We start from the raw sequence: 20,642 nt of genomic DNA on the forward strand, positions 1-20,642 counted from the left end.
ATCATAGTTTTCAAAAGCATGACAGCATCTAGGAGAAGAAGTGTTTCATCACCGTTTGGAAGCAGATAGTTTGGTCTCAAGGACAAATTGTTTGAAAATTAGTATTTTTAGGCATGACCCTGCAGCTGGTTATAGTTATTCCAAATAATAATTAGTCAAACTGAGGGAATGTTGCCATTGCTTTCTTTCTTTTTTTTTTTTAACATCTTTATTGGAGTATAATTGCTTTACAATGGTGTGTTAGTTTCTGCTGTATAACAAAGCAAATCAGTTATACGTAAACATATAGCCCCATATCGCCTGTCTCTTGCGTATCCCTCCCACCCTCCCTATCCCACCCCTCTAGATTTCTTTCTTTGTTTTATCTTTTCAAAAAAGGTACCTATTTTATCCTGACTCAAAGTGATCAGTTACATCAAAAGACTACTGTCTAATTGTTCCTAATGCATTTGGGGTGAAAGGCATAGTAAGAAATGATTTACAGTGGGTTTTTTTTCATATTTTTGTTTGACATTCTGATGTTAAAAATGGCATTTGAGATCTTACAATGCATTTTAAACATAGTATAAGATTTGTCTTAGTATTTAAATATGAAGGAAATATAATATTTTAGAAAGTCATTAAACAAGTTGCAAAATCACCTTTAAGATAAGGGGTCCAATAATTTTGCATTCATAAAGTGGAGTTTATTAACATACATTTTAGACTAATTTGCTCTGATTTCAGGCAGTGTTTGGGAGTATATACAACATGTTTTTAGTATCCTAGTGAGGTTTTTTTTCCTTCTCTTTATTTCTTTTTATTTCTTTCCTCTCCCTCCTGTCCTCCTTTCTTTTTTTCTGTTTTCTTTTTCTTTATTTCTTTTACTTTTCCTTGCTTCTCCTTTGATTTTTCCTGTTCCTTTTATTATTTTCTTATTCTTTTTCTTTTCCTTTCCTTCTTTTCTTGGTTAGAGATCCCTCCTGCCTCATGTATGTCCTGTGTTCCACGATTTCTTAGTTTAATTGAAATTGTAATTACTGAAATTATATTTCACAAATAGGAAAACAATAATAATAAAACTTGATTTTTACTTACACAAGGATTAATTTTTTTGGTATTAGCATTACTAAATGGGTAGTAAATCATGTTTTTGTCTTTGTTTTGGCAGGGTCTGAGGGAGACTAAACATCCATACACCTTTGTGTCAAAGGAGGGTTTTAGAGAATTACTTTTGGTCACAGGTGCTCTTGAAAAAGCTGTGCCTTTGCTTCCTAGACTGATTCCTGTGCTGAAGGCAGCTCTGGTATGTGCTTTATTCCTTTAGACTTTCTGTGGTACATTTAGAATATTTCATGTCTTTTTTTCTTTCAAATTATATGCAAATTTGTTCTTTACCTGGGATTTTGATGTGTGTGCAGAATTAGGCCACTGTTATTTAGGGCCAGATGATTACTTCCTGGAAGACACCTTGGGAGGATGTACTAAAGGTAAAAAGGGACATCTTGAGTAATTAGAGAAAATAATGAACCTCAAATCAGTCTTTCTATAGGCTACAACATATTTTAATTAATGTTTCAGTCAAGCCAAATTTGGTTTTTGCTTCTAGATGTCCTGTACTAAAGGTTATGTTTTAAATTCTGGGTTTGGTTGATTATCTTCCAGGACTGAATGTTCAGTCTCTTTTTCTCTACCTGCTTGCCCTTTCTCCTTACCCATCCTTCCTTCTCCCCTCTTTCTGTCCCTGCCTGTGCACCCCTAACCACCCAACCCTCCCCAGGTCCACTTGGATGATGAAGTGTTTGAAAGAGGATTGAATGCTCTGGTACAGTTAAGTGTCGTTGTTGGCCCTTCTCTAAATGACCATCTGAAACATCTGCTTACAAGTGTAAGTACTGAAAAGATTAGATAGGGATTGTGTATATGTATCTCTTCCTGATGTAATGGCTTCAAATTAATCATTAAAATGATTCAAAACATTAAGAAAACCTTATCATCCTAACCAAAAATTATAGACGTCAGACCTAGTTGTTCATAAAATATTTTTTACTAGTGGACATGGAAAGCAGCTACATGAGCAAATTTAGAGTTGTAATCAAAGTAAGCAGAAGTTGAATGGACAAAAATTAATGAACAGTGTGAGGACTTCATGGCTATGTGGATTGGCTATGAATTATAAGCAGAGCCTATACGTATTCTTGTGGAATTGGATATTGTCAAAGTGATGTTTTTCATCTTTTTTCTTTTTTTTTGTTTCACATTGTAAGTTTTTTAGTGAGTCTCTAGCATTCAGGATGAGACATTTTCCTGTTAGGAGTAGTTTAACCTTATCACAAACTTATATTGGGGTACTCTGCAGTTCAAGTGGTCCCCAAGACCACCCTTAGGTTGAACAATTTGCTGAAAGGACTCATGGAACTCAGAGAAGCTGTTATTCAGTGTTGCAGTTTATTACAGTGAAAGGATACAGATTGAAGTCGGCCAAGGGAGGAGGTGCATGGAGCAGGGCTGAGAGAGACCAGGTGTGGAGCTTCAGTTGTCCTCTCCCAGTGGAGCTGTGTGGCCAGTGCTTGCATTTTCCAGCAGTGACGTCTGGCATGATGCATGGAGTATTGCCAGCACCGGAAGCTCACCTGAGCCTGGGTGTCCAGGGTTCTCATTAGAAGTTTGTCACATGGCATTACCGCCTGCCTGCCTGGTTGACCTTGGTCTCCAGCCTCTAGAAGTTGAGCTGAAACCTTGTGGCCCCAGGCCCCCACTTAAATCACTTTTGTTAGCATTGACTATCTGGTGTGGCCCAAGGCCCCAGGTAAACAAAGACATTCTCATCTGGAAGGACCTCCCAAGAGCTTCAAGGTTTCCATCCAGGAGCCAGGTGCAAGAACCAAGCCTTTCTTTATGCAGAGTTAATCCTTTACTGCACACACTGAAAGAAAGATTAAAGTCCTGGCTGGGATAAGCTGTAGCTAGAATTTCTCTGCATGCATCCTTCTGTAGTTCAGAGCAGAGACATCTATGTTGATCATAGTTCCACTTTTTTCTTGGACCCATCCACCTGAGAGATCCTAGAAGTGTATTTTTAACTTCTTATTCTGCAGATAGACTAATACACCCCAGGAACCACCTGGCTAAGCCTATGGAAAGAAGGGGTGGTGGTGCAAGTAGGGGTGCTGTGGTTAGAAATGGTAGGAGGTAAAGTCTCACCATGGGTCTGGTGGGGAGAAGACAGTGAGACCAGACTCTCAAATGTTAACATGTGGGGAGTCTCAGGACAGAAGGAGGAGAATCCTGGCAGATACTTGCTTATCACCCTCAGGTCAGCAGGTTGGGTTGTGGCTGACTAACTACAGGAATTTCACAGTAATATGTAGAATGACTCATTGTAGATTGATTGCTCCGTTCAAACATGCAGCAGTTCAACATAAATCTGCTGTTCTCTGCCCTCCCATTTTGTGTCAGGTATCATGTGAGGCACAGGGAATATAATGCTGAACAAAACCAGATATGCCCCCTGTCCTTGTGGAGGTTGGTTTTTGTTTGGGGGAGAAATAAGTAGCAAGGACGTCCTCTGAGAGAATTAGGATGAGCTGAAGAGGAAGTGACATGGAGATAAAAGGATCCTTCCCCCAACTGGAAGTTGAGCTTCCTAAACAGCCTCCCATTCCTGCTCAGTGTTGGCGGAGGGAGAAGACCAGATCAACAGTTAAACTATTTTCTTTTTTTTTTAAGGGACAGTAGCATTAATCTTTGGTCAGTCACATTCCTCCCCACAGCTCTGCTTTTCCTAAGACAAGGACTGACTGAAAGGACCTCTTCCCTTCATGGGGTGGCAACACTTTGGGGAGACCTAGCTACCACACTGGGCTTCACACCCCAGTGGGATTCCACAGAGGAGGGATCCTTGGAAACAGGACATGTGGAGGTTTGTCCCTGGTCTGTTAGCTACATACCATGAGGACCACTGAGGCGCTAGATGCTCCCTCCTTCCCTCCCCTCCCCTCATCCACCACCCCCTTCAGCCAGAAAGGCTCCACTTTCATGTCTCATAAACTTCTACATTAGGTGTTTATTTTAAGAAAGGACTCGTCTTCTAGAAAAAGAATTTCAAAACCAGTTACTGAACCTATATACAACTGATTTTCTTCATATGTGAAATAAGTCGTATCCTTTCTGAGCTTCAACTCTGAGAGACTGTCCACTGACCCTAGGACAGTGATCCTCAAACTTGAAGGAAGAAAGAAAGAAATCACCTGGGAATCTTGCTAAAAGTGCAGAACCTGGGCCTTTGTCCTGCGATTCTGATAGAGCAATTTAGGGGGTGGGACCAAGAATCTGTACTTTGTAAATGGGCATCTGTGGTGGTTGTGATGGTGGTGGTTCATTGTTTGTCCTGCACTCCCATGCCTGAGAACATGGTCTCGAAGAAAGCAAACTTAAGATCTATAAGAGGTGCCTTTTCTGTTCATCCCCAGGATGTTGATAAGTCCAGCCTGTCCTCTCTTTTAGAGTTGCTTTTCTCACATTTTTAATCTTTCTGGGTGTCTCTTCTGACCCTCCCTAACCTTTGATGACCTGCTGAAAGGACCCATTCCTCAGTGCTCAGTGGTGGGAAGTGTGCCGGGGTTACTCACAGATCTGGGAAGAGGAAGAACCAGAAACCTACTCTAGGACAGGGGCTTTATGTGTTTGATCAATGAGGAATTCTTGCCTGGGCTCCATTTTTATCCCCAGAAGGTGGAGCCGTGAGCAAGTCCTGCTGTAGCTGAAATGTTTAGGTCTTTGGGTGAGTGTTGCAGACACTTGGTGGGAGAACACAGTTATGAGTTGTGCCTGAGGGCCTGAATTGCGCCGTTTCCCTCTTTGCTCTTGTTCTCGCTCACCTGTGCTCTCTTCCTTCTTAGCCAGAGCTCCACCTGTCCAAGGAGGCCCCTTCAGGACATAGCTGGGGGTGATAGGTGGTCTTGTGGTGTTTAGTCTGATTCTTTTGCCTGCCACTGTTACTGAGTTATTCATGTAAATGCTCTGTTCTTTGTTGTCTCTTCCTTTTTTAACTGTAGGAAACACGTGTGTTTTAGAAGCTTAGCTTTCCATCGTAGTCCTGCAGATGCTCTTGCAAATTACAGAATGGGAATGTATACAATTTCTTAGAAAACTTACTCTGGAAAACTTACAGTATGCTAGTACTGTAGTAGATTTTGTAGGGTTGGTATTGTTTCAGATAATAGAAATCCATTTTTTTAAACAAATACAGTGGTGTCTATTATATGTAAATTTTAATGAGATGTTTCCTAAAAGAAGCCTTGAAATCTAAAACAAATTAAGTGGGGTTTATGTACTTACTATACAGTAAAGACTCAATGGTATTATTTCTAGTTAGCCTATTAGTGAAGTTTTACTTATGTTTATAGTGAATAGTGTTACTTTTTCAAATCATTTCATTCCCTTAATCTTATTTGAAAAGCTTTCCAGGAGACTAAGGGACAAGAAATTCAAAGAACCAATCACCACTGCATTACAGAAGCTGGAGCAGCATGGTGGAAGTGTAAGTGAACATTATTCCCCATAAATCATACTTTTTAAACATTTCAATTGTACTATGAAATTGACTGAATAACATATATTATCTCACTTCAGGCTCAAGTAACCACGTGGAGTTGATATTATTATTCTCATTTTAGAGCTCAGAGTTTCTGTCTTGCCGAGGTCACACAGTTTTGTTTTGTCTTTCTTAATTGAAGTATAGTTGATTTACAATGTTGTGTTAGTTTCAGGTGTACAGCACAGTGATTCAGTTATACATATGTGTGTGTGTGTGTGTGTGTGTGTGTGTGTGTGTGTGTGTGTGTGTGTACATATTCTTTTTCAGATGCTTTTCCCTTATAGGTTATTACAAAATATTGAGTTTAGTTCCCTGTGCTATACAGTAGGTCACACAGTTTATAAGCACGAGGATTCAGACCCAGATTAACATAGGGCCTGTGCACTGCACCGTGCTTACTGTACCACACTCTGTGTAGTACATCTGTACATTTTTTTTTTTTTGGTTGTATTTTGTATTTTGGATGTTTTTGCTTTGACCCTTGGGAAATTCAGAAAACAAAAGGATTAACTTAACTTATTGAAGAAAAAGTGTTATTTTTCCTTTCATTTGCCATCTTCTCTGTCTGAAAAATTTACAATCTGCCCATAATCGAAGATTGAAATGAGGTTCCCAGGTGGCTGCGTTGTTCTCTCTGGAAGGCATGTGTGCTCACTCGAACATGCTCACGTGCACACAGAGGAATGATTCAGCTGACTAGTCTAACTTGCAAGAAGGTGCAGAGCCGTGGGGGATTGCATTACTGTCTGTGTGTTGTGAAATAACTGGGTTAATTGAATTTTCATCACTTGAAAGAAGTGTTCAAATAATCTAGTCTTGGAAATATTTCCATAATGCGGTAATTCCACCATGTTTTGGAGATTACATTTAATCAGATCTTAATGATAGAGTTGCATGTGATTATCTTAACATTGTAGAACTTAGTTACACTCCAGGTATTTGATTATAAAGAAAATTTGTATGATCGATACAATCTTAAAACGGCAGATGTTTGAGTTTAAGCATTGCCTAAGTTACTTAATTTGACCAATTTCAGTGACTTTTAAAACTGATTATATTCTTTTCATGATGAATGCCTAGAATAAAGTTTATGAGGAGGAAGTCAGTCCCTGGGCTACTAGATGATGAATTTCTTTGCTGTGCGTGGGTCTAGGCGGAGGGTTAGCCTTCTGACACCTTGTTGAGATGCACAGAATCATCCCGCAGTCAATCCAGTGTCCCTTCCCAGCAGAAAGGAGATTCTTCTTGCTTACAAATGTGTTGTTCTGAGAATTGGAATGCGAAATAATTCGCCCTTTCCTCTCTGTGAAATGCAAATAAACACATGCTAAATAACATGGCAAGGCTTTTCAATCTGAAACTCTCCCCAGATGGTTTTCACACATCCTGTGCTGGTATGGGACATGGGCGATTAGAAAGGGGTGGGGCCCAGCAGGTTAGATTTCTTGGTGGGGGGGGGGTGTGGAGGAGGGGATAGTTTTTGAGTAAATACAGGTTAGAAATAGCACACTAGGATTTGGAGGGGGAATACTGAGGATGTAGGTGACCAATCCAAGGGTCCCAGTGATAGCTAGCCAGGAAGTTATCTTATTGCCACTCAATCACATTAGTTTTTAATCAGGCTAATACAGAATTTAAAAAGATTTTGAAGTTATAAGCACTATTAAGTGTTGTTTATTCCCTCATACTTTTGCTCTTCTTGTTCCCCCTTCTAATGTCCTGCATAATATTTTAGTAATACTTAATGTAATTGCAACAGGAAGTTTCAATCACATATCAAAGACTTCCCCTTGGCTTAATTACTATTGTGCTTGCTTTAGGTACTTTATAATCCATCATGAAATTAATGATGTTCTTTCCTTTCTAAAAACTTAAATGTTTACATCTTTCTCTTTCTTTAAATATTGGAGATGAGTCTTTATGAGAGATTCTTCTCAATATTATAGTTTCTCATTTCTTAAGGCTCACGTGTATCACAATGATGAAAAGACTCAACTTCTAGAGAAACTAAAATATCAGTTACAGACAGCCAGTGTCATTTTTTAGAACTAATCAGTTTGCTGTCTGCCTTAAACTGAAATTGGTTCATTCTCAGCCTGATTTAATTTTCTTTTTCTTTTTTTTGCGGTACGCGGGCCTCCCACTGTTGTGGCCTCTCCCGTTGTGGAGCACAGGCTCAGCGGCCATGGCTCACGGGCCCAGCCGCTCCGCAGCATGTGGGATCTTCCCGGACTGGGGCACAAACCCATGTCCCCTGCATCGGCAGGTGGACTCTCAACCACTGCGCCACCAGGGAAGCCCTAATTTTCTTTTTAAACGATATACACATTAGTCTTGAAAAAAATACACACATATATACATCCTGATCTTTATCGAGCAAGTAAGAACTTATTACATGAGAGGTACTCTATTGAGTATATTTTAGACATTAAACTCATTTAATCTTCGCTACATCCCTCAGAGGTGGATTTTTGTTGTTATCCCCCCGTAAAGAGCTAGAAACTGAGGTGCAGAGAAGTAATTAGCCCCAGATTTGACAGTGAAGTGACTGGCAGAAGCTGGATTCAAGTACTGGTAGTCTGGTTCCTAACTATTTTTCTAGTTAAATATTTTTAAACCACAGAAAGAGACAACGTATATTTTCTTTAACTCAGAAAAAAAGTTCTGTTTCCATCATTCTGCTCCTATCCCAGTTTGTGTGTTTGGAGTTCTGAGTACTGTTTTAGGCATGCTCCTGCAAATGTGGTACCTCTTAGGGGAACCCTGCATGATACTAATGAGGCTAAATTTTTTTCTGTTGACAGGGAAGCCTTATCATCATCAAATCTAAAATTCCAACCTATTGCTCCATATACTGCTGAAGAAACTAGCCCTGGCGACAGGTGTTAAACGCTGACCACGGGTACGCACGGAACCTTTTCAGATTCACTTCACTTTATCCTTTTGTAAATCACAACCACCCTTCATTATTCCTGGCTTTAGATGAGTATACACAATTCCACTGAATCATAGTATAAGTTATTCATTAAAAAAAAAGAATGGTTGATGGAAAACTATTAAAAAATAAGTTCTGTAATAGTACAGTCTTGTGGGGTTTATTTTTTCATGTTTTTTATGGTCTGTGAGCAAATTATTTGGTTTACAATGGATGTGTTTGTATATATTTTCTAGTGCCTTTTATATGTAACATTTATACAGTTCGTGTGTAGCTGTGCACTTACTTTTAGACATTTTGCCATTTCCTGGGTTTTATATTTATCAAGTCTATGAAAAGTTCAAATAGTGGCCAAACATTTGTGAATTCACTGTTAATTATTGTTTGTAAATATGTATTTTATAATGTAGAATGCTTGGAAATAATTTTGAGTATTCTAGTTTTAAGAAAAAAATTTTTAATGTGTAAGTAAGTTCTCTTATAAGTATGGTTGTTTATTACAAATCATTAAAACTACCTAAACTTCAGGTATTAATTTAAGTAAATGTTATTTTTGTAATTCATAGTCTGAAAATACTGACATTCAGTACATGAAGATACTCAGAAATTAAAATCTTAAAAGTCTTACATGTATTCAGTGATTTTGTTGTGCTTGCTTATGTTTAACAATTAATTCAGTTGAAAAAGCTTTTAAAACGTAAATTACAAGTAGCTCTGAATGTTGATGTTATAGAAGCTGATTCTGGATCATTCTACAGAGAAGGGAGTAGAGGGAGAGAAACATCTGGGCAGGAGGAGCGCCGTTAGGGACCCGGCTGGCCACACCAAATCCAAGGCTAACAGACTTCTGAAGGGCTGGAGATCAGGGGCAGCAATATTCTGTCCCAGAAGCCTCGGAGAACACCCTTTCTTTGCTCCATCCTCAGGTACCAAGAGTGATCTCTTTGTAATTCTCATTTCAGATCCAATCTCATGGATATAACTTAAAATACGAGGGGTTTCTGAAGAGTGTTAACAGCAGAAATGCTCCTCCTCCCTCAGCGCTCCTATCAATCATTCCTGGTCCCCTGGCTGGCACACTCTGTCCTCAGGTGTCTAGTCACATCCTCAGGTCGCACCCGCTCACAGGCCTGCCTGCCCACTGGCCTTGCCGTGACTCCTCTATCCTTGCACTTAGCTCCACCCAAAGACCGAGATCTCTACCTTTTAGAAAAATGCCATAAGAAAAATGTAACGTTTTTAATCTAGTAATTATAAAATTTATTGCAATAAAGACCTGTAACATAGACAGTAGAGTTATAAACATTTTATTTGCTTTTATTTTTTCTTTTTGAAATACAAAATGTGCACATTGAATTTACACAAACACGTGATGGCCAAGTTCAGTGTACATGTATTGTACTACTCTTAATTTCTACACTGGTGATAGCAGGGCAGCTTCCAACATCCTATCTCTACACCAGAATAGATACCTGATTTATTGTTGCAAAGACAGTTGCAAATTTCCTCCTACTCTAGACTCTTGGTCTTTCTTTGTGATATTTCTGCAAAACAGGGAAGATGTGTGTATCTTTAGTAATATTGTGGCAACTTTACAATTTTGGCTTAAGATCATTAAAAATAATCTGAGTTATTGGAGTTTTATGATGAGCTAAATCATAATACAATCCAGATGAGTTGCTTAGCACTTACATTCCTTTTCTATTAAATTTTGATATTATAGTTCTCGATATAATGGAATCACTGGTGCTTTCAAAGTGAATGCTGCTTGCTGTTTGTTCCTGGTAGGCATTAGGGTAGCAAAGGTTTGTTTGTTTGTCCCTAAATGGCATCTAATGTAACGGTGCCATGAGGGAGTCAGGAAAGAGGATGGAATAGGCCTTGAATGCAGTTAAGGATTACTTGTTGCTAAGCATTGCCACGTACTGGATGACAGATGTCCTGACCCTTTGCTAAGCCTGTGGACATCCTCGCTTTGTTTCACACCTTCTTGGACTTCCACTTAGTGACATAATAGTCAACCTGTAGGATTGAACAAATCCAAAATTACATACATCATGTAGGCCTTGGCTGTAATATGTATTATGAAAAATTAAGAAATGCTTATTAAATAAGCTTTATTAGGCATATGCTGACATCTGGTGATAAACTGACTTGTTTCATGTTATAAAAAAATGCCAGGTAAATGAATGTCTGTCTTTAACAAACAGAAGGAAGCAAATCCAGAGAAACTGGGACTATGTGTTTGTTCGTTTGTTTTTTTCCAATTGTAGTAACCTTGTTTTGTTTACTTGAAGTATAAATGGAATTACAGCATACAAACATGAAAACTAATATCTGGAAATTAAGTGCAGCTGCCAGTATTTCAGAAAACCATTTAAAATCCTGGGGCTGAATACATACAAATGAATAGCAAAAAACACAGATACTTTAAAATCACCGATACTGTGAAAGCCTCAATAATCCCATGGCTAAAGAATCAATAAAACTGTATGCCAGATCCTGTTACTTTTGAATATTCACAGGGTATGAACTGACTTAGAACATCCCATGAACTCAGTGGCATTGTGAAAAGGATGCAAATTTATAAATGGAAAACTCAAATCTTTTGGGGATTGCTTTATATTAAAACAAAGCTTGTTTGCATAATATGCCTCAGTGTAAAGCTGAGCAATCTATGCTAAAAGTGGTAGCTCCAACTTTGTGTGATAGAATCGTTCACATTTGTCTGATTGAGGATGCATTCGACAAGTTAGATCACATTTTCAAAGAGCTGCATGGAGCGCATGATGTTTTCATCCTGTAAGGGAGAAAACGTGGAATTAAGTTCACCATATCGGCAAAGGAAAGTGCACTGTTTTGCCTCTAAGTACTGCCACCCTCCACCAACGCCTATGCCAAATGTTCAGATACTAGGGGTCTGCAAATGTAAATACTCTTCTACCCATTTTCCACACAGATAAGTATGGAGAGCCCATTTTGTTGAGTCTACTAGGCTTTAAACACTTTATTTAACTCTGACTTGGTGTTAAGAGGGGCTATTTCTCAAATTATTAATAGAATGCCAGCATGGAAACTGGAGAGGCACAGAGCATAATCAAAGCGAGCAATGCAAACTGTGGCATTTTAGGTAACCGCCCGCCAAATCACAGAGACTTGTACACAGGGAAGGATACAGGGTTTGTGTGTGAGCTAAGAGCCAACTTCATAAAGACTGGAGGTTGGGGTTTAGGAGACAGGTTTGCAGTAATTACACCTCTCTTTCTGAGTCTGTTAGGGCTAAATCTGTGTGGACTTTGGGAACCTTTAAAAATGAATGGTCTCTCAATGCCAGAGAAAGGATTGTTTGTGAGAAACCATTGCCCAGTGTCTGCAGTTTAGCATGTTCCTTAGAAACTTAGCGGGACAGACTTAGGGCAGGATAGGGGCACTTGGAGATTGTGACTGTTTATAGCAGTGGAAAATGGTAGCAGAACTAATGATGACTTCCACTACCAGATGCCAAGTAACAATACCACCATTAAGTAGGTTGATATCACTAAGTTCGTTCAAAGACCGTCACACTGAAATGTGAGTTGAGAAAAAGGCAGGCATCAGGAAAGGGAAAGTATATCAACTTGAAAATAATGAGAAAAACTAAAGCACCAGCAAACTTCTTTGTCTCCATAATTTTTTTTTTCTTTTTTTTTTTTTGCGGCACGCGGGCCTCTCACTGTTGTGGCCTCTCCTGTTGCGGAGCACAGGCTCCGGACGCGCAGGCTCAGTGGCCATGGCTCACGGGCCCAGCCGCTCCGCGGCATGTGGGATCTTCCCGGACCGGGGCACAAACCCGTGTCCCCTGCATCGGCAGGCGGACTGTCAACCACTGCGCCACCAGGGAAGTCCTGTCTCCATAATTATTTTAAAAATTCTTAATCGTGATTCTACCCACGTCAAGTCAAATAACTCTAGGTATGCTAATACTGGTCTGCCACCAGATGGTGGAGAACCACATGGACTTTTCCTCAGGGAGAATTTTCTGCTGTTTAATTTTGTGACTGAAGACCATTACTGGTTCAGCCAAAGACATCTGTTGTCCACATACATTGAAGCAATGATGTTTCTCTTAGAAATCGGATATAAGTTTGGCCAGTGATACACTCTTGGCTGTACTGGAATTCTAAACCTATGGAGGATATGGTAGACAAGTTACATGTTATATGCTAGTTCTGGGGAAAGAACAATTCAAGTCTCACATATGTTTTATCCTCAGTGATGAATATTCTAAAGAATCTGAAGAGCAAAAACACACATGTGCAAGCTTCATCTCTCCAGGGCTTCCCTCATAGCCTGCCTTGGGATAGACAATAAATGCTGATGAACTGAATGTGCAAATTGGTGATTGTTTTCAGAGTGGTAGGCTTATTCATCTCAGCTATGTGGAAGTGGTGATCTTAGGCATATGATCTTTATACTTTGCTCAGTTCATGGTGGCTGGCTGGCAGGACTAAGTTCAGCTGTTAAGGAAGCAAAAGGGATAGTTCCTTTACTATCGTTACTTACTTTTTGGCAACTTTCGATGAATTCATCTATGGTAACGACTCCATCTTTATTTTTGTCCATTTTCTGTTCAGGAAGAAAAGAAAGAAAAAATTTGCTCACACTTACCCCTTGATACCCTCACACTGAACTGAACGAGCTGAAGCTGATGAAAAGAAAGCCCAGCTGCTTATTTTATGGGGAGGAACTGCTTCAGAGCACAAACTAGTAGCTTCTTAGTGATAAGAATCGTGGCTGACTGATTTTAGGCTGTGGCCTTTTCAATAGAATGTGGTACAGATCTAGAGTCACTCTGTTCTAGTAAAGTCCTGCCCTCCAGCTATGACAGACGTCAGGCAACTTGCTGAAACTTTCAGAGCCTTGGTTTTCTCATCCATGAGATGGGGCTAATGAGGATTTATAAATAACCTCATAGGGGCTTGTGAGAAATGAATGAAAACAAACACCCCAAAACATGTGAGACATGGCAATTGCCTGGTGTTCTAGCCAGGATATGGTGAGTGTTCAATAAGTGGAGTTATCAATATTATGATAAATTCAAAACCAAAATTACTAAATTAGTATGATGGTAAATATTCTATAGTCTTGTCTCTTTCAGTAAAAATTATTTTCCTTTACATTCTTTTGAATCATCATGATGCCTTGCAAGCATCAGGAAATTTGCTCTTAATTTCCCTTCCTCTTTGACTTCCATTGCATTCCTACCTGGAAAAATGTTTCAACGTGTTGTCTGGGAGCATCTTCTTTGAGGACAGGATATGTGCATTTACCCATCATATCGTATATCGCTTTCATTATATCAAGCATTTCCTGAAAAGGAAAAGGCAGTCACATGAAGCCTCATGCAATGTGAAAATAAACCACACCGAGAAGCTTTGACAGATTATCCCGACTCAATTTCAAATTTTTTATTTTTCTTTGATTCTTCATTAAATGTCTTGGTTGTCCCAGAGGAAAAGCCAATGGCCTTATGCCTTAAAAGCAGCAGAATCAGAATGTAAGAATCAAGTCGGATCTTGGTTTCAAAATGAATGAAATTCCCATGTATCTAACATGATCAGGAAAGAAACATTCTGGTTTAATGTTTGGACTTCTGTAGACTTCACATTGGCTATCTTTGCTTTATTGAGTTATTATATATTTTATATGTTGACTATCAATTTCTGTTTATTGAGAATAAAATAAACTCCACATCATGAGAATTATACTAAAACTGATAAGTCTCAAAGCTCATTAGGGTTTTCATTGTGTTTTTCCTACTGTGGCTTTAACTAAAGTCACACATGTATATTAGTCAAAGTATGACCATGGAAACACTTCGAAATTTTAATTTTTTAAATTAAAATCTAGTTTTTGATTTGTAATTTTCAATCTTAGTGAAAATAATATCTAGTTAACCTAGACATTCAGATTTATTGTTTACACTTGTTTCCTTCATATCGAAGTTTCCACAGAAGAGTATGGATTAAGTTGATAATATGGATGTAATATATATTTACTTCTGAGAGTATTCAATTCCATTTTAAATGATAAAGCAGTTTGTAGTTTGTAAATTTTACGTGAAGGCCTTTAAGATGTTTTGAGCATAGAAGTTTGTTTGACATAGAATTCATGTGATGTGTTGGGTATAAATGGTAAGAACAGCATGTTTATGTTAAACATAGAAAGGGATAGAAAGGGATCAAAGGACCAAGAGATACCTAATATCCTGGAGGCACCTGAGTACTAAATGTTTATTGTGTTCTAAATATACAAGAGACACTAAGTATCCAGGAGATATGCTCGATATACCTGAATACTTAATACTCATGAGGTCCTAATTCAGCCACCCATTTGTGAGACCCATCTGGCCCCATGTGTCTTCTGCTCAACAAATAAAACCCACGGCCATTGATCAGGTTAATTGTCACATTGTAACTGTGGTCAGGTGAACTTGTCCCTGTGTCTTCAATAGAGCAAGTTGATGTCATTGGCCCAAGATACCTTCTATTTGAAGAGCCCAATGCTCAAAACTCAACTCGGGGGAAAGCTAGTGAGAGAAAGAGGACATATGGACATTGAACCACATCCAGGCTTCAGGTAATGTGGTCTTTCAACCCTACCTCCACTCCATACTAAATTTGTTATCTTACCCCATCCCGCCCCCCTTGCTTCTTGCTGTGTTTTAAATTAATTTATTAAACACTTAATATGAGCATCTGAATTTGGTCTGTGAGGCTTCTTTTTTAGATAGCCCACGTGAGAGTTTATTTGGGGCTCCGCTATCACATCAGGTCATCTCCCACACAGTACAGGTCACTACATAATCCACACGATTTTAAAATTGCATCTGTTTCCATACGGACCACATTATATGATAGAAAAAAGGTTACAGGCCAAATATTCTAACGTGTGGATATATTTCCTTCCTATTTGATTCCAACTACTGTCTTTATTCCATGTACAGTATTCATTAAAATGCTATTAGGAGATCAGGATGTAATCCTTCTATGTTTTTTTTTTTTTTTTTTTTTCCCTGTGGTACGCGGGCCTCTCACTGTTGTGGCCTCTCCTATCGCGGAGCACAGGCTCAGCGGCCATGGCTCATGGGCCTAGCCGCTCCACGGCACGTGAGATCTTCCCAGACCGGGGCACAAACTCGTGTCCCCTGCATCGGCAGGTGGACTCTCAACCACTGTGTCACCAGGGAAGCCCTCCTTCTATGTTTTATATTTACTTTGAAGACTAACCATAAACTATTTATAGCATTCCAAATTTTTCATCAGAATATTTCCCCAGCACTACAGAAAATATTTTAGACTTCCTGAAAAAGTGATTCTAAAATAATAATTGTGATTGTTTAACATTTTGAAGTGAAAATATGAAAATGGTCTGAAGGCTAGCTGTGTTGGTGAGGCATTTCTTACTTCTTTAGTGATGTAGCCATCTTATTTATGTCATACAAATTAAATGCCCAGTTGAGTTTTCTTGTACTGTCCCCCGGAGCAAAATGGAAAGACCCTTGATGAAATCCTAAAAAATAAAATAAAAATATAATTTGATACAACATTTCTAAAAAAGAAAAGTAAAAACACAAACTCTAATGTAATTCTCTGTCCAATGATGGAAGCAAGGGTTACAACCCTCTGGATTTTGAACCATTTATTTATAGCAAAATGGTCCATGTGTTCCTTATTACCTTTTTTTCCAGAGATTTTTTGTGGGCATAAACCACTCCTTAGGTTTAATATTCTTACTTTCTAATTGGAAAACTGTGACTTAAATCAACCTTGGAACTGGAAATTGTGTCAGAACAGACACCCCAACAACAAGACGCGTGTGTATAAGTGGTATTACTTTCCACTACAAGTGCACACAATTCTTTTACTGAAAATAATCTAATAACATTGTAACTTTAAAAATACAAGCACACACATAACACAGTTCCCATGAACAAGATCTGCTAACAAGAGATATGGGCTGTCCTTAAGATATAGGCCAATTGAAGGCTTTATTTAGAAATCAAGTTATAATATGCATGGGGGCAGAAGTTAAGAGAATGGAGCTGAAAGCCAGGCTGCCTGAATTCAAATTCCATCTGTTTCATCTGATAGCTCTGTCCTCAGACAACTTACCATCCTTTTGCCTCTATTTTCATATCTGTAGAAGGGATATGTTAGTATCTACTTCTTAAATTTTTTATGAGGATTAAAAGAGTTAAGCTGTTTATAACAGTGTCTGGCAAGTGCATCAGCTATGTGTTTGTTCAAGTAAATGGAAACCTCAGTCAGTATCACTGTTAGGCTGATATGACTGAACGGCAGGCAAACCAGATTAACTTGATCAAATTCATATATGTTTGTTGTTCTGTAGGCGGGGTTAACATTACAATATGGTGAATTCTGATCTCACATAGAACTGACAATCTGTAGTTAGGTAGGATGAAAGAGCAGAAGGTGTTACCAAGTCCAAGCTTTCTCTGCTCCCCGCAGGACAGGCCAGTAAATCTTGAGACGAGGTGTTGAGGCAAGGAATATGACTTTATTCGGAAAGCCAGCAGACCGAGAAGATGGCAGACTAGTGTCTCAGAAAGACCATCTTATCAGGGTCTGGATGCCAGTTTCTTTTATAGAACAGAGAGAGGGAGGAGGTGAGGAAGTAAAGTAAAAAGGCCATGAGTCTTGCAAATATCTCCTGAATGGCCAGCCTCAGGGAGGGGATGTGTTAATTTCTTCTTTTCTTGCAGCCATTCACAGGTGGACAGGGTCAGGATGCTTCCCTGAACAAAGGCACTTTGGTTTACCATTCAGGCGGAGGGGCAGTGTTCCCCAAGGCAGGCCATTATGTATAGGCAGTATCCTTTTAGTGAACAAAAGCAACGGGGAAGCAAAGGCTAAAGTAAAAGAAACAGATCCAACATGTAGTCAGATTTTGTTCTTCCCTGTAACAAAGGGAAATGCAGAAGTGGCCTCTGGGTGAATTTGTATTCTCTCTACATTTTTACATTCCAACGTTTTGTAATTGTTTTCCTGTCTTAATTTCTTTAAATGCTTTTTTTTTTTTAAATGGGTGACATTCATGTAGTTCAAAATTTTAAAATATATAAGATTACTGATAAAAAGTATGCCTCCCATTCTTGGACCCTAGTCACCCTATTTCTTTCCCCTAGACAACTGGCGTTAGTAGCTTCTTGTATTCACTTCCAAAGAATTTTTGAGCATATACAAGTGTAAGGCATATTTATTTACACAAATGATAGTCTAACAGGCTGTTCTGTACTTTGTTTTATTTTTAACTTAGCAATAAATCTTGGAAATAACTCCAATCTTTTTCACTGTTGCATATGTATGAATATATCATAGTTTACTTAACCAATCTCCCATTGATGAATATTTAAAGATTTCCAATCTTATTAAAAACAAAGCCACAAAGAGTGACCTTATACATACATAACTTACATTTTGAACAAGTATATCTGTAGGATGAGTTCCTAGAAGTGGAATTGCTGGGTCAAAGGATTTGAACGTTGGTAAATTTTATAGTTATTTTCAAATTTCCCCCCAAATTTCCCTCTCAAAATCTGTATATGAGAATAGTATAGCTTGTCAATACTATATGCCATCAAATTTTTATCTTTTTCAATCTTAAAGGTTAATATTTCTTAGATTACTTAAAATTTGTATTTATTATGAATAAATTTGAGCATTTTTTCCAAATGTCTTGATTATAGGAACTCTTTACATATTAGTGAAAATTAGCCCTTGTCTGGGATATATCTTCAAGTATTGTTTCCCAGTTTATCATTTCTTTCAATTTTTATTATGTTGATTTTTGTGAAGTAGGCATCTTTTTATCTTTATATTCTAGATTTTGTCAGCCTTTTACTTTATATTTTTTGGTATCTGTCATATTGAAAAGACCTCTCCCATTCTGAAGTTATAAAAGGATACTCCCATGTTTTTGTTCCAGAACTTTTAAGGTTTACGTTTTTACATTTAAAGCTTTATTCCATTTGGAATTTACCCAATGTTTTTAGATAGCTGTCTGGTTTCACAATATTATTTGTTACCCACTGATTTGAGATGCAAGATTTATCATATCCTTAATTCTTTTATGTATTTATATTTCTGGAACTTATGTTTTATTTCATAGTATATCTGTTTATCTAAGCACCTCTACTACATTGTTTTAATTATTAAAACATTTTAATAATTTTAATAGCTGTAAGGGCTGTTTCCTCTCAACCCTTCTTTTCAGCTATTTTCTTTCCATTTTCCTTATTTAAGTATTCCACCTGACCCCTATTGGGATGTTTATTGAGCTGGAGGTAAATTTACAGATCAACTTGGGCAGGACTGACAACTACATGTTGATGAGTCTTCCTATTCAAGACAATAAGAAACCTTTCCCTTGTCCAGGTCAATTTTGTCATTGAGTATGTAGTTTCCTCTTGCTGCTATAACAAACTACCACAGATTTGGAGGATTAAAACAATACTTGTTTATTATCCTCCAGATCTGTAAATCAGAAGTCTGAAATGGGTTTTACTGGGCTGAAATCAGTTGGAGGCAGAGCTGCAGTCTCCCCAGTGGATCTAGGGATAGAATTTGTTCTCTTGGTTTTTTCAGCTTCTAGAGGCCACTTGCATTGATTGGCTTGTGGCCCTTTCCTCCATCTTCAAAACACAGTAGTCCAACCTCCTGTTGTAGTATCTCCTCTTTGCTACCCTGATCTTCCTGCCTCCCTCTTACAGGGACCCTTGGGATTACATTGGGCCCATCCAGATAATCCAAGGTGATCTCCCCATCTCAAGATCCTTAATCACACCTGCAGAAAACCTCCTTTACCATGAAAGATAACACATCCTACGTCCGGACATTAAGATGTGGACATTTTTGGTGGGTCTTTATTCAGCACACCAAACTCTAATACATTTTAAGGCCTTTTGTTTTTTCCAAGTTGTTCTTTCACATTTCTTAGTTATATTTATTTCTAGGTATTTTAATCCTTCTGTTGCTGTTATAAAGGAGGCCACAAGAATTCCTTAGTAGGCAGAGAAAAGAGACGCAGGCAACGAATCTTGAAAATAAGTTTCTCAGAAGGTAAGAGAGGTCAAGAGAAGAAAGCATTTCACTAGGAAAGGATGGTTCATCTTGATACCAATCTGCTGGGGAATGAAAAGAGCTTAGTGAGTCAGCAACGTGGAGGTCACCAGTGACTAAAGGGAGAAGCTTCAGTGGAGGGGAGGGAGCAAAGAGTGATAGAGACTGTTAGAAAATTCACCAACCATGGCTGCATGTGAAGACAGAGGGACAGGGCTATATCTGAAGAGGAGGACAGGACCACAGAAGAGAGTTTTGAAGATGAGCACTTTGAACACTGAAGGGACGAATCTAAAAAGAGGAAAATAGTAAAGATGCGTGTGTGTGAGAGAGAGAAAAAGACAGAGAGAGAGAGAGAGAGAGAGAGAGAGAGAAGTGGACTACTCCTGTGATGGTGGGAGAGATGGAGATGGTCTGCCCTGGGAAGAGAGGAGGCACATTTCCTCAGCTAATACAGAAGGAAGCAGAACACCATGCAGATGCCCACAGCTGAGAAGAGGTGGGAAGATGAACGAATCCTCATCTGAGACCTTTAATGGGTGTTGTCTGCTTGGGAGTGAAGGACATGGTGGAAAGGATAAGAACTGAAGGTTTGAGGAGAGAGAAGGAGACAGCCCTGCTCCTGGACAATAAGGTGACTTGTGCAAATTACAGGAAGCTGCAGCTCCCTCAAAATATTTTTCTGCCATCTGCTGGAAAATTGTTGTAACAAATGGTAAACCTGTAGTATATAATATACTGTAATTAAGAGGTAATGACCCTCCTTGGAGTTGTGTAGTATACAACTTGCAAACTATATAAGCTTTGGCTTTTTTGGAAGGTATAAAATAGTCACTGCAGAGCATGGGAAGGTAGGCTTACCAGAGACGGATTGCTGGACAATTTTGAAAAGCCAGATGAGGTGGATGGTTATCAATATAATCCTTACCTGTCACTTCATATCACAAAGTAATAGTTATATGCCTTTAGCTGGAAAGAGAGGCTGGACACAACATCCATGAAGATATGC

The 20,642-nt window shown here is 38.7% G+C and overlaps 2 protein-coding genes across 10 annotated transcripts in view; one reads left to right on the plus strand and one right to left on the minus strand.

The window, feature by feature from the left end:
• Positions 1–20,642, plus strand: part of PACRGL (parkin coregulated like) — a 50,911-nt gene that overhangs the window by 25,813 nt on the left and 4,456 nt on the right. For 3 of the 9 annotated variants that reach the window (XR_004350097.1, XR_004350100.1, XR_004350102.1), the window contains exons 6-11: positions 1,151–1,285; positions 1,760–1,867; positions 5,441–5,521; positions 8,383–8,480; positions 9,247–9,439; positions 15,007–15,255. Coding sequence is in view for 3 of the 9 variants with exons in the window: in XM_032633425.1 (XP_032489316.1) it covers positions 1,151–1,285; positions 1,760–1,867; positions 5,441–5,521; positions 8,383–8,439 (381 nt within the window). In the remaining 6 variants the exon portion in view is untranslated. Of the gene's footprint in view, positions 1–1,150; positions 1,286–1,759; positions 1,868–5,440; positions 5,522–8,382; positions 8,655–9,246; positions 9,806–15,006; positions 15,256–20,642 lie in introns of those variants that run through there. The other 6 variants (XR_004350098.1, XR_004350099.1, XR_004350101.1 and 3 more) reach the window with 6 other exon arrangements.
• KCNIP4 (potassium voltage-gated channel interacting protein 4) overlaps positions 11,266–20,642 on the minus strand; it is a 237,056-nt gene continuing 227,679 nt past the window's right edge. Inside the window, 6 exon segments of the mRNA XM_032633429.1 lie at positions 11,266–11,313; positions 13,056–13,118; positions 13,758–13,862; positions 15,959–15,981; positions 15,984–16,019; positions 16,022–16,064. Coding sequence (XP_032489320.1) covers positions 11,266–11,313; positions 13,056–13,118; positions 13,758–13,862; positions 15,959–15,981; positions 15,984–16,019; positions 16,022–16,064 — 318 coding nt within the window.

Source organism: Phocoena sinus, chromosome 5 (genome assembly GCF_008692025.1).
Source record: "Phocoena sinus isolate mPhoSin1 chromosome 5, mPhoSin1.pri, whole genome shotgun sequence".
In the NCBI taxonomy this organism is placed as follows: Eukaryota; Metazoa; Chordata; class Mammalia; order Artiodactyla; family Phocoenidae; genus Phocoena; species Phocoena sinus.